At 38.7% G+C, this 15,083-nt stretch overlaps 1 protein-coding gene across 8 annotated transcripts in view; it reads left to right on the top strand.

The window, feature by feature from the left end:
- LOC126267401 (condensin-2 complex subunit G2-like) overlaps window positions 1-15,083 on the top strand; it is a 266,223-nt gene that overhangs the window by 120,845 nt on the left and 130,295 nt on the right. For all 8 annotated transcript variants that reach the window (XM_049972616.1, XM_049972609.1, XM_049972615.1 and 5 more), the window contains exon 11: window positions 3,658-3,804. In XM_049972616.1, the coding sequence (XP_049828573.1) occupies window positions 3,658-3,804 (147 nt within the window). The remainder of the gene's footprint in view (window positions 1-3,657; window positions 3,805-15,083) is intronic.

Raw genomic sequence — 15,083 nt, 5'->3', positions numbered from 1 at the left:
TGGCAGTGTGGTATGGCTGCCCATAGAGGAGTCGAATGTTCATCTCTGGCGAGACAAAGGAGATGTACACTACTGGCCATTAAAATTGCTACACCAAGAAGAAATAGAAATGCAGATGATAAATGGGTATTCATTGGACAAATATATTATACTAGAACAGACATGTTATTACATTTTCATGCAATTTGGGTGCATGGATCCTGAGAAATCAGTACCCAGAACAACAACCTCTGGCCGTAATAATGGCCTTGATACGCCTGGGCATTGAGTCGAACAGAGCTTGGATGGCGTGTACAGGTACAGCTGCCCATGCAGCTCCCACATGATACCACACCTCAAGAACCTAAATTCAAAGGTCCCAAAGGCACTGAACATTTTAAAATGTCTTAGTCACAGGTGTGGAGAGCAGACAGGGTGAATCTGCTCCAGTTTTATAGGGCTTTCATGCAATCGTGGCTTGACTGTGGGTGCACAGTGTACAGCAAGGCCTTCATACCTCAAGATCAATGACACTGTGCATCATGAGGGGATCAGGCTGGCCATGAATGCTTACTGGACAATCCCTACACTCAGTCTCTGTGCTGAGGCTGACGAACCACCACTTACCATCTGACAGCAGCTCTTCATGATGCAACAGGTGTGTACATTCCTGGCTACTCCTAATCCATCAGCGTACCATAATGTTGCTTGTCCAGCTGAGGCATGCCTTTTTACCAATCATCCACAGTCAATGAGTATGTTTGAGATACATGTGAAGTGTGTGCTGGAGTCCCTTTGTGTGGACTGCAGACAGGCCAAAATCTGGGATTTGAGCTGCCTGGTTACTGCAGAGCACAGAGTAATTTTAGATTTAGTGCAGTACAGTAGGGATTGCAATCCTGCTTCTGTCTTTAATACAGTTTTTTAAATGAGCACCACCACTATGTAACTGTATTCTTAGATGGGTCTAAGTGGGAGAATTCTGTTGGCTGCTCTGTTGTTTTTCCAGATCGTGTCCTCAAGATTTGGTTGCCCCTGAGTTCACAGTATTCAGTGCCGAATTATCTGCAGCCTTGAGGGCACAGGGGGAGATGAGCTGTGTCATGTCTGCTAAATTCATCTTCTGTTGTGACTCCCAAATTGCCCTTCAGTCTCTCTGCAACATATGTATCCAGCCAAAAAAATAGTTCAGGATATCCATGATACCATTATCTACTTACAAAGATTGGGGAAGGTGGTGTCTTTCTGCTGGGTGCCAGGGCACGTGGATGTTGCGGGGAACAAAATTATAGATATAGCAGCCAAGGAGATGTGTCGTGATCCTCAGTTAGTTCAGTATGCTATCCCCCTGGATGCTATCATCTCACTGTTGTATGGACTTGTGCATCAATTGGAAGATGAGTAGCTGGAAATGACAGACATTAAACTCCATCTAGTCAAGTCCACATTGCGGCTAAACTCCATCTAGTCAAGTCCACATTGCAGCTAAACTCCATCTAGTCAAGTCCACATTGTGGCTGTGGTGTACTTCCTTCCAGCCACATATACAGGAGGGGGGGGGGGGGGTCCTCCTTACTCGTCTTTGCATAGGCCACAGCCTACGGTGTATGGCTTCTTGCTCCGGCGAGAGGAGCCTCCAATGTGTGGTGCATGTGGCATACAGATCACTGTGTGCCACATTTTATTAGACTGTGTTTTATTTTCAGACCAGAGGACAGCAGCAGATTTGCTGACACATCTGCTCTATATTTTAAGTAACGTTCGAACGAATGTGGTCAGTTTTAAGATTTTGTGATTTGTCCAACTTTTTTCCTAAAATTTTAGGAAATACATACCATGTATTAACACCCATGTTTTTTGTAAGTGGTCAGCCACTCACGTTTCCTTGTGCTGATTTTTTAGGTCCTCTTACTTTTTACACGTTGTAACCCCAGGTATAGCACCTTTCACCCTTTCTCTGTTGTTTTAAGGTATGTGATATTGAGTGATTGTGTGAGTCAACGTGAGTGACGTGAGAGTGAGTGAATATGCGTCATTTTATAGGTTTCCTTGTCACTGTGTGACAGCAATTGTATTAATTTTACCCACTTCATTTCTTTTAATATGTGTAAGGGTGCTGATAACCTCGCTGTTAGTGCCCGTAAGTATCAAACACACCTCTGATCTGTCTGTTCTTGTGTTGCTCTTAAGAATTATTACACCATATTTCTAATCTCTACTAAATAAAGTGTGAGATTTTAGTAGTGTTGGCATGAGTGTTGTTTTCGCAAAACATACCTTAACTTGTTTACAATTAAACTTTCTTGGTTAAATATGTCATGTCCGAACTCTGAACCAGAAAGAATGGAAGAGATTAGACTTCCATTGTTTCTTACTATGCTTTGAAACTCAGCACATCACCAAGGCTGGCCACAATCCACAGCCTTTTTATTCCCAAGTATGAGCAGGTATTTCCTCTCATAAAGTTACTGTGATTGCTATACTGTGTGGAAGACTTGTGTTGTCCTTTAATAGAGCTCAGCACTTGTGAATCAGATTAACAACCCCACACAGTATCTGCACTTGTATCCCTGGCACACTATTGTCTCCAGTGTCTGATTTTATAATTCTCCATTGTGTGTATCATTCATCAGTTAGAAGGTATGGGACGCACATCACTTCTTTGGAGTGGTATGTATCAGCACACTTTCCATTTGAAGTTTTAGAGCTCTGTTCGTAGTTAAGATTGGAGTCCAACATAAAAAATCCTCATCAAAATACTCACACATTTCTACTAACATGTGTGACTATTTAATGAAACCTTAATGAATATGTAGCTAAGAAAATATGTGATACTACAGTGTAGCAGCTACCCCCTGAACTGAATCAACAGAAATGAAAAATGTGTTGAGAAAGCATTAACAGCATATTCCATCGCTTAGTCTGAGCATGTGGTGTGAAGGAGAGCTAAATCAGAACCTTTTCTTCGGTATTTGATTATTTTGTCATCTACAGCGTGATTCTGTGGTGATGTTACAAACTTCCTAGGGTGAGGGAGATAGGCAAGTGTATCGGTTTGAGGTGAGGGATTCTCTTCTGGAAACGAGCAAGTGAAATATTATAAATGAAAGTTGTTCTGACACATCTGACACTGGACACCTTCTACTGCCCAGAGATATTGGAATGATTGTCGCTAATAACTTTCAACTCTGTTGTTTCTGGAATGGAGTCTCTTACATCAAATGTATACATTTATCCTTCTCCACCATCCCTGAAAGTTTTTAGCATCATCATGGAATGACCCTGTATACAGCATGTAAGGGCATATAAGTGGGAATTAAAATTATGTGCATAGTTGTTTTCCCATGCTGCTTAAGAACCCCTTTTGTATGCCCTTAATATTTTTTATTTAAAGTTGTGGCATAAATGTGAATGATATATCTAAAATTGTCTTTTCATGTCGCTGTAACTTTAAGTGATAGAGAACAGTTTGGAAGGTAGAAGTGCTTGCTTACAAATGATTTCGCATTTAGTGTTCCTTGTTTCTGTATACTGATTTGTAATTTATTTGTGGTCCAAGAGAGATATGCAGTTACTTTTTAGCCACAGCGCCATTATTCTGTTTTATAGATTGTATTATTTAGTTTCAATGCTTTACATATAGAATGTGAAGTTTAATTGCAGCATTTTCGTTTTTAGGTGCTTCCACATATGCAAGATGGAATTCATGACACCAATGCAAGAGTCCGGACTGCATTTGTGGAGATGCTGGTTGCCTGTAAAGATGCCAGCTCAATAAAGTTTTGGTTGATTGTACCACTCAACCACCTTCTTGCCAGGCTAGAGGTGATCTCGTTTTCTGAAATATTTTTCATGAAGTTACTTCCATTACATAAACACACACACACACACACACACACACACACACACACACACACACACACACACTCTTCTTCAGCTAAGCAATGTTAAGTCCTATGTCATGTTTTAGTAGTAATCATGTGCAAACAGTCATACAGAGTTCGATATTAATTTTGTAAGTTTTTGTTATTCTATGTCTCTATACACAAAGTAAGTCCCTACAGTTGTGAGTTCAAGGTTCCCCCCGCCCCGCCATGTCCAGATGCTCCTTGTTACTCTCTTCCATAACCACATTTTTGTTGCTTGTAATTGCTGTTTATCTGTTTCACTCATTGATCACTCTCCTTTCCATAAAGTAGCACACCTAGCTAAAGATTTAGCCAACATTTGGATGTTTAGTGACATATTCATTTAGAGACTTCTTTTGTGGTGAAATATCTATTTAACAAGGGCTACTTGCTTTATGACTTCAGAGTGTATTTCTGATCATCATAAGCAATGCTCTTTTTCCCATTCAGATAGCTGTGCATATCAAAGCACTGCTTCTGGGATGGGGAGGAGCACTGAGCTCAAGTTGAAACTACCCGTGGATTAATGATGAGGGCCAGTGTGAGGGTGAGCTTGGATGTAATTTTTAGGCAAATTCCCACATCCAGCTAGGTGAATACTGGGCTAATATCTAAGTCCCACCTCAACTACAAGTTTTGCAAGCATTTAGAAAACTTTATCTCACTCCCACATGAGTAACACTACACGCAGACATTTTGGATATACATGTTACGTCCAAGGGGGTGGTGATAGGGAGGACATCCAGCTGTTGCTTGGATTAACCATCCTAGATTCATTGGTAACCATGACAACCCTGCAGCAGTGCAGGACAAAGGCACAAGAGAAAGAGGGTAAAAGATGTTCCTTTAAATGCAGAACTGTTTACCTGTTCATTCTTAGATTTTGGGCGTGACATGAGCAATGATTTGATAACACTCTCACCCTGTTATGAACAGTTTGATTTTAATAGTGTTTGTTATCAAATTATACTGTTTCATCATGGCTGCCATTGTTTTCTGCATTCTGTTTGTATTCATTATTGAATCTGTCACTAAAACAATATTATCACCATAGTGTGTCCATGGATTGTTTTTTTGTGTATTTTAATTCATTTTGTAAGGTATCCTTTAAGATACAGTAGTAATTCCTTCAATAAACTTGTTGAGTAAGTTTGGTAAATTAGCCAGTCCTGACTCACTCCATTCTTTATTTTAGGTGTTCTTTCACTTTCATTAATAATTGTTAGGAAGTTATGTTTCTTACATAGTGCTCATACTTCTTTATAGTTGATTTCTAATCGCCACTTGATTTCCATTGTCCACTTACAGACTTCTTATACACCATGCTGGATGTTTTGCAAATCATTAAAAACTGTAACAACTTTCTTGTTCACATTTAGGTTTATCCCCAGTTTTGTTTGTCACTTCCCTAGTTCCTCAAGAGTTTTAAAACAGAACAGTTATTTTAAGTAAGTTTCTGTTTGCCTTTTTTTTATCAAATCCATCCAACTATGGACCATGCACAACAAATGTTTGTGATTTCTTTCTCCTTGTGGTATTTCTTTTTTTGTTTTCCCACAATATTATTTTATTCTGCCACTCTACTGTTTCCTTTGTAGTTGTTGTTGTGTTGTTCTTGTTCTTGTTCTTGTTCTTCTTCATCTTCATCTTCTTCCCAGACCGAGGATTGGTTTGAGGCACCTCTTCCCACTACTCATTTCTATGCAAGCCCCTTCATCTCTGTATAACTATTGCTGCCTTCATTCATTTGAACCAGCTTGCTTTAGTCAAGACTTAGTTTTCCTCTCCAATTTTTACCTCCCACAGTTCCCTCCATTACCAAACTGGTGATTCTTTGATACCTCAGAATATTATGTATTTTCTTTACCTCGCTTTTAAGCAATAAATTTCCCTCCTCCCTGATTCAAGTCAATTTCATTCAGTTAATTATCTAACTTACCCATCATATCTTCAGCATTCATTCCATATTTCAAATGCTTCTATTCTGATGTCGTCTTAACTGCGTATCATTCCCGTTACACTTCCTTATGCGACTAAAGTCAAGATAGATACCTTCAGGACAGACTTCCTAATACTTAAATTTACACTACCCCCCCCCCCCCAGCCCCCCCCCCCCCCCCCCAACACTGGAAACACATTTCTTCCTATTGTCAGTTTGTTGTCATCTTATATCTATTTTCAAGACACTATCAATTCCGTACATGATCTTCCAAGTCCTTTACAGACTGTGATGGAACTACAGTGTCCTCGGCAATCTTCAAAGTTTTCATTTCCTTAATTACTTTCCCAAATTTCTTCTGGTTTTTTCGTTACTGCTTGTTCAGTGTATAGTTCGAATAACATCAGCGATAGGCTACAGACCTGTCTCAGCTACTGCTTTTTATGTCCAAAGAAAGTGCCATTTTTTTCCTGAATTATGTGTGAAAGCTGTTGTAGTTTCCTATAGAGATTTTTTGTTACCCTCTGCTTCAAAATTTTTCGAAGGATGTTTCTGATTTTTTCTTAATTTTTTCTGGAGCCTCTTCATTTCTCCTACTTTAAGTCAACCAATACATTCTGCAGTGTAAAGTGCTTGAGTACTTATTACAGTGATATAATGCTTTACTTTTGCATTTATGAAGACTGATTTTCCATTGTAGATGTTCATTATTACATTAAATATTATTATTATTATTTGCATGGGATAGGAAGTCATTCAGATGTGTGGATTATTGCATTTCAACCCATTATTGACAATCAGTTGTCTTACTTTTACTGTAATCTTTGAGAATTCTTCTTTCTCAGAGCAGTCTATAATTGTCCAGAGCAAGGAACTGGTCAATTTTTTCTTGAACATCCTTTTGGGATTTTGATGCTATGATGGGATTACCATTCCTTTACTATCCTTCAGACTTCGTAGTGCTTATTGAAATTCATCTTTATCCCATTCTGAGATTTTATTTTATTTTCCTTAAATATTCGTTTGGTTTCTGTATTCTCCAGATTATCCACATTTCATTTATTCCTAATATTTCGAACCCGATTGTACTAGGTTTCAAACCACTTTTCCACAGTCATCAATAATTCACTATTTACAACAATCTGCCAATGCTGGGGCAAGTTTTTGATTCCACAGCTGTTGAAATCATGGGGTTTTGAGGCAAAGAATTTATTGGTCCGTTTTCAGAGCATGTTTTCATCTGGAAAAGAAGTTTCTTTAAGGTTGTTTGATAGAGAGCAGAAAAGGTGAAAATCTGAGTGCTCAAAATCAAGTGAATAAGATGGATGCAAAATGACTTTTCTTCGACAGTTTAACAGAATGCCAGCAGGCATTATCAAGTAGCATCACTTCACGCAGTCTTCTTGGTCATTGTTCTTGGATTTTGTCTGAAAGACATCTGAGCTGTTGACAGTAAATGTTAGCAATGATGGTTACACCTTGGGGAAGCAATTTATAGTACACCACACATCACTGTTCCACCAGATTCCGAACATTATCTTTTGTGGATGTACGCAGATCTTTGTACAGGGAGTTGCTGCTTCGTTTTGACTCAGCCATTTGTTTCTTTTCCTCATGTTAGCATAGACACCATTTCTCGTCACCAGTAATGATACAGGATAGGAATGGTCGGTGTTGTTCCTGTGTCATTTGGTGACAGGCAAGCAGAGGTGTACATAAGGGCTCTCGCTGATTTTTGTGATTCTGATTTAGAGCATGCTGGACCCATACACCCTATTTTTGAACCTTCCCTATTGTATGCAAATGTTGTGCGATGGTGGAATGATCGCATATCGTCACATTTGCCAGCTCTTGAGTATACTGATGTAGATCAATGTGGATTAATGCATTTAAATGATCGTTATCAAACCCTGAAGGTATTTTTGAATGTTGAGAGCCATTAATGTCAAAATGATCCTCCTTAAGATGAGAAGTCCATGTTCGTGCTGTGGTCTGTCCAATGGCATTATCCCCATACATGGCACAAATGTTTCTGGCTCCCTCCCCTGCTGTCACCCCCCTATTGAACTCAAATGAAGAATATATTGGAAATATTCCAATTTCTCCACTTGCACTCCATTTCCTAGAGTCCGCACTTCCTTTCACTGTCACCAAATGACAAAATGATTGTATACTAACTCAAATAGTATCAGTGAACAAGTATAGTGAAATCAAGTGCTACACTTAGCCAGAGACTTTATGGAAAGTTGTTGATACAACTAATCAAGTGCCCATAGTGAGAAGAGCAGGAAACAGCTGGGCTAATGACTTAGCATTAAATGAACTGAATGACTGTCACATGTGTAAACAGAGTTGATTGTTGCTGACTGCAGCAAAGTCTCTGAATGTGTTGCTGGAATTGGGAAATGGGGGATTTACTAACAGTGGCATGTACCTTTATGATGGGGAGTGAAGGACAGACAACCCGCTTTCATGCTGACTGTGCTAATGAGAACATCAGCATATAATGTCAAATCCCTTTGGATAATGGAGTCAGAAGGAATACATTATTTTGCTCAGTGCAAGGTTATTACGGATTTGCATGAAAGAAATGGAAAGAGAATGAAATCACAGGATAGCTAACAGTTTTCAGAAAAGTAGATTGTTTCTCAGGATACTGAGAGACATAAATGAACTTAAGTGTATTTTGTGAAACTCTGTAGAGATGGTTGATATGCTGTGTCTGTTCAAACACCAATTTGCCACCAAGGCAAAAAAGGTTAAACGTGTGTGATTATAGGCTAGCACCATCTTCATGTAAATTAATCATCATGTTGGACAGTTTCCAGCCTCTGGCCAGGTCTGCAAGGAGATTAAGTATGGAAAAAGGAGGAATTGCCACATTTTTTAAAATTGTAGCATCAGAAATATTGAAAAAAACTGTTTTATGTAGGGAAGAACTCAGAAAAATGGGCATGTGAGTTGTGGAGTCCTAAAAAATTTCTATATTTTTCACAGTTTTTTCCCCAAAGGAAGAAAAGTATATTGTCACTGAGGAAAAGTACACTGTCATTTAATATAGAGAAAGTATATTTTCACCAAGGAAAATGTTTATTTTCTCTCAGGAAGAAGTGTATTTTCTCCTGGGAAAAATCCAGGATTTTTTCCCCCTTGTCTTTGTATACACCCTGAAGGTGCACATGTATTGGGATGACTACTCAGTGCAGAAGATCACAACAGAACAGAATGACTATAACATGACTGATAATTCATAAATTGCAACTATTTTTAATAAGCATTTTCTATATACATCAGAAATTTTTTTTTAAAAAAAAGCCATTAAAAAACAGAATTCTGAAGAGTTGTTCTAACACAACAAATCATGTTCTTATTGATGTACACAGTGCTGCACTAAAAGAGAAACTTTCTTGTAAACAGATTAAAATATGCAATTGTTAAACTTCTTTATGTAGTATCCTTGTACCATAAAAGCAAGGGAGAGGCTGTTGTTATGGGTGGCTGGTATCGTCTTTCTGCAACACAAATGCACATGTGAATTTATGTGGTTCTTTATTTACAAGAAGCTGCTACTTGAATAGAATCCACGATCCTGGTAGAAGCTCATCTGTAATAGTCCTCTTACTGTTGTAACCTGCGATGTGAACTGACAGATGCCAACTGGAATATGAGTTAGTGAGTCAGTGCCTGAGCCCTCTGGTCAGCGGTGGTGGCCTAAATACTTGCTGTTGAGAGGGCATTGGCTGGGTGTTTCTTGTCGGTGTGTGTCTCTGGCCTCTCTCATGATAGGCACGCTCGATCCAACGCCTAGCATAGTTCTTCGCACTACATATTTGCCAACTGGTGTGCTGGCGACAGCTTCCGCAGGCACACTTTATATGAAAAGTAATAGGAAAGACTATAATATATATCATCCACTTTCTTTTCTGACTTATGTTTTCAAAATATTTGACAAAGTAGTTTTCCTGTTAACAGAATCACATTTATATACAGTTTGTTTGAGAAGTACCTGTTCTCTTAAGTCAGAATAGTATTATGTACTAGAGTCCTTACATATAAAACCTATGTGTCCAACAGACCTACTTATGAGGTTTATGTTTCTTCGTGTCGTCCTTGACATCTTACAGTGCTCCTCAAGACTTTGCTTAGGAAGGCTACCTCAACACTTGTGCAGTCCCCATAAGATGTTGTATGGCATAGTAAGGCCCAGGTCTCATGGCGGCCATTTCAGTGAGGCTGGAGGGGTTGCTGAACCAAGGCTAATCCAGTTGCCTCAAAATTATTCATCAAGGAACTTGCACTCCTGAATAGGAAAGCTTGTTGGAGCCACACCCTGCTGTAATCACATATGGTCTATCCATGGTTCTCTTATCTTTAAGCATCATAACATGAGGCAGATTCCTTTCCAGCCCTTACATATTATGGGGAACTTGCTTAGACCAGAAAATCACATTCCACCTGTATAAACTGTTATGTATCATAAATTCATGGAAAAATTCCTTTCCAGCCCTTACATATTAAGGGGAACTTGCTTAGACCAGAAAATCACATTCCACCTGTATAAACAGTGATGTATCATAAATTCATGGAAAAATAGTGCTCTTGAGTAAGACACATCATTTGATCATCAAAGCACAGCAGGATGCTAGTCACTGCTCCAGGTCATCATCAGATAATTCATTCACAAACATCAGTGTAAATCTTATCAGTTGTGAATCTTTGTATGTGGTCAAGCATTGTTGTCCACAGTACTTGAAGTCGAGTTGCTATACTGCAAATGGATTTCATTGGAAACTGATCAGTTGATTAAGGGATAGCAGATATTTCCTTTCTCGTTCTCTGATGCCCATTGTACAGCCTGTTATGATTGCATGGGTTGTTTTACAATCCACTCTCGTCGTGGGCAACACACAACATAAACAATTAGGTTGACCCACTTCAGTGTCGTATGGTTCGATATTAAATCAACATTAAGGAACTTCTGAATTTCCTACAGAACTGAAGCATAGACCATTATAGTTAGATAGTTTGGTGAAGTAATTTAGAAATAAACTGCATAGATAAATCCTGTGGGAATAATAATGTTAACAGAAATAAATAATTCTTGTTTAAATTCAATAAATGTTTGTTGTGAATGATTCACACATTTGTGAATGGTAGCCTACACAGTTGCAAATTCAAATGAAAGAAAGCAGAGCAATGTAAATGGAACACATTTGTGCAAAGTTTAACAGTGCATTAATCATGAAATTAATAAGCAAGCACTCAAAGGCTGACAACATAGATCCTTACAGTTAATTGTGACATAAAACTAAAGTTCACTGTCCCAAATGATAAGTGGGAAACTAGAAGCAAGTTCATCACATGTGAGTCCTAATGTTAACCTCAGGAAAATAGAAAGTTCTCAGTTATCTCAAGTCCCACTAATAAAATTGAAGTTCATGTGGGTGCTCAAGCTCAATCACCAAAAACCACAAAATGGTATTCTTAAGTCCAGTAAAAAGATAAAGTATTTAACTAACAAGCTGCTTTGCCACCCAGCCTATCTCACCTGATAGCTAGCACGTCCACCAGCACAGTACCACTCATAAAACACAAAAACGCAAACTGTGACAGGCCTCCTCCGTACTGAGGAGATCCTCATGGATGTGGAACATATCATTTTTTTTAAAATAAATAGCTGAAAGAACAATACTAATAGTATGAATATATATACAATACATCATTTGTTTCTATTAAAAAATTCGTCAATGGAATAGAATAGTATGAGTATATATGCAATACATCATATGTTTCTGTTAAAAAATTCATCAATGGAGTAGGAGGACTTGGCCACTAGTAAGTCTTTCAGGCTCCTTTTAAACTGATCTTTCTTTGTAACTAAATTTTTTATGTTTGCTGGCAAATTATTGAAGATGAGAGTTCCTGAGTAGTGGACCCCTTTTTGAACTAAAGTAAGTGCTTTTAAGTCCTTGTGCAGATCATTTTTGTTCCTGGTATTATATGTATGAACTGAGCTGTTTGTTGGAAAAAAGAGACATATTATTTTGGACAAATTTCATTAAGGAGTAAATATACTGAGAGGCAGTAGTTAGTATACCCAGTTCTTTGAAGAGGTTTCTACAGGACGTCCGTGAATTTACTCCACAAATAATACGTATTACACGCTTTTGGACTCTGAAAACTTTTGTTTGACTCATAGAGTTACCCCAAAATATTATACCATATGACATTATGGAATGAAAGTAGGCAAAGTATGCAAGCTTTGTCATTTTTCTGTCGCCATGTCTGCTGACACTCGAATTGCAAATACAGATTTGTTAAGGCAATTCTGTGGTGTGCTCCTCCCAACTGAATTTATTGTCAAGTTGTAATCCCAGGAATTTAAGACTGTCAAACTCTTCTATCTGCTCTTCTTTATACTTTATTGTATTTACTTTGTTGGATAATGTATGAAAATGCAGTAGTCGAAATTCGGGACGAAAATGCAGTAGTCGAAATTCGGGACGGAGAAAAAGATCGTCTTCCACCCTTTTTAATTTATTTACTGACGCATAGGTTTTGACGTCAGTATTTATCTTTGTGCCTGCAAAGGATGCCTGTCTAGCGCTACATATATTCGACAGCAGTTGTTAGTTGTAGCAGCACCTACCAACATATTTCAGAACTTCCGCTTACTTTGCACTCCATTCTAAGCCGCAGGCGGTTTTTTGGATAACAAAAACTGGAAAAAAAGTGTGGCTTAGATTCGAGTAAATACGGTAACTCTCTATTAAAGAGAAAATCTTTTCGAAGTAGATGCACAGGAAGAAGGAATCATTGATTAAAACATACCGAGAGGAAGTTGCTATTTAGCATTGCTCCTGAAATATTTTACCTTGAATCCACCCATTGTACTGAAATGGGAATAATATATATGCATATATACCATATTTACTCGAATCTAAGCCGCACTCTAATTTAAGGCGCCCACGAAAAATGTGACTTGAAATCAAGGAAAAAAAATTTTCCCGAATCTAAGCCGCACGTGAAATTTGAGACTCGAAATTCAAGGGGACAGAAAAGTCTTAGGCCGCACCTCCAAATCGAAACAATGTTGGTCCATTGTAGTACGAAACACAATTTAGGTCAAATGAATGACGATACAGCTACAGTAGTTTGGTTCGAGTCGTAAGCTTTGCAGTTAAGCTTTACTAGGTAGCCATTGCTATGCGTCAGGTGTTCCGTCCGTATTTATACGGGTACCCTTCCTTTTTCAGGTGCTTCGTCTGGTTTGAATTGATTGCTTATTTTTCTTTGATCTGATAAGCGTCGTTCTCTATGTTATAGGTGATAACATCACTCTAAGCTGAAAATGTATTATTGTACTGTATCATGCATTGTTTGTCGCATTCTGTTAATGAGTGTTTATGGCCTGTCGCCGCTCGCGGCATGGAATGCTGTTGTGCGCGCTACCGAGGACTTAAAAAAAATGGCAAAATGTTTATATTTGTATTATTCTTATGGTGTGGAGAATACTGCATGTGATTCACAATTCATAAAATTCCTGTTAGCAACGATCTCTTCTCACAGGTAGGAAAAAATTCAGAACGTAGAGTTGGCCATATTGATAACATCCCAAACAGTGTTTTCAGTCGGATTTTCGTAGTACATTGAAATACTGCTACATTCGAAGATGAACAATACGTGATTTGTATTTACTTCATTGTATAATGTATGAAAAATGCAGTGGTCGAAACTTGGGGCAGAGAAAATGCTTGTCTTCCTCCTTTTTTTAAAAAAAAATATTTACTGATGCAGACGTTTGGCACCAGTATTTATCTTTGTGCCTGCAAAGCATGCCTATATTCGACGGCAGAAGTTAGTTGTGGCGGCACCTACCAACATTTTTCAGAACTTCCGCTTACGTTGCACTCGATTCTAAGCCGCAGGCGGTTTTTTGGATTTCAAAAACCGGAAAAAAAAGTGCGGCTTAGATTCGAGTAAATACGGTATCCTGATGAGCTCAAACATTATGATCAACTGCTTAATAGTATGTTAATCCAGCTCTGAAATGCAAGACAGCAGTGATCTGCATGGTACCGGCTTGACAAGTTTTTCGTATGTTTCTGGAGGTATGTAGCACAAATTGTCTATTCACAGGCCACACAGTTCCCATAAGTTATGGGCTGTTGGTATGTGGGTGTGGAGCTGTGCCTGATAGTGTCTCAAGTGTGTTCAAATCAGGCAAATTTGTTTGCCAATATGTCAGCATGCGTTCACTTTCATACTCCTCAAACCACTTCTGTACGATTGTGACCGTGTGACATGGACAGTTATATAGCTTGCAGTTATCAAGCATGAGGGAATGCAGGCAGTTGGCAGTTTCACAGAGACCATCCACAGCTGTTACTGTGTCTTTGATTACTACTACAGGTCCCATGGAAGCCCAGCTAAATGTCCCCTAAAGCATAACACTGCCCCCACTGACCTACAGGTGTATCATGATGCATGTTTCGAGAAGCAGTTCACCTGGATCAAGCCATATGCAGACATAACTAATGATCTGGTGTAAAAAGAAATATGATTCATCTGAGCAGGTGACAGGTTCCATTGATTCACATTCTAATTTCGATGATCCTGTGCCCATTGCAGTTGTAATTGATGACATCTTTGGGAAGCGTGGTAACATGTAGAGGTCCTCTAATGCGAAGTCCCACATTTGGCAGTGAGCTCTGAATGGAGTGCTCCAAGGCATTTTTGCCTGCACCAGTATTGTACTCTTTCATCATATCTGCCACAAATCACCATCTTTTCTGCTTTACAGAATGGGCAAACATCCTAAGTCCACGTTCTGTGATTATCGGGGTGTGCAACAGCTTGATGCCTGCTCATGTTACACTACAGTTCAGTGACTTTTCTTAGGGATGCTAATGATTTAATATCCCGACAACCAAATAGCTTTCCCATTCGTGAGATGTTTGGTTTCATGACATTGTACCATTTGTCAAAGTCACTTATGTCCATGGATTTCCCCATTTGTGGCTCATATTGTTGCTAGAATAAATCCCCACTCATCTCTGCTCCACTTATATACTTTTTACACAGTGCCATTTGCCTGCAACTTCACAGGTGGTCTTGAGTCTCATAGTAGGTAATAACCATTATGTTTTGGTTCATTAGTAAATTTCAGAAATACATCAGTATGGTGCCAATTACAAATCTTACCATAAAAGCACAAGGAGGTTAAATACAGTATTAAATTGTTCATAATTTAGTTG

Source organism: Schistocerca gregaria, chromosome 4, assembly GCF_023897955.1.
Source record: "Schistocerca gregaria isolate iqSchGreg1 chromosome 4, iqSchGreg1.2, whole genome shotgun sequence".
NCBI lineage: Eukaryota > Metazoa > Arthropoda > Insecta > Orthoptera > Acrididae > Schistocerca > Schistocerca gregaria.
This window is presented reverse-complemented; position numbering and strand designations above follow the sequence as displayed.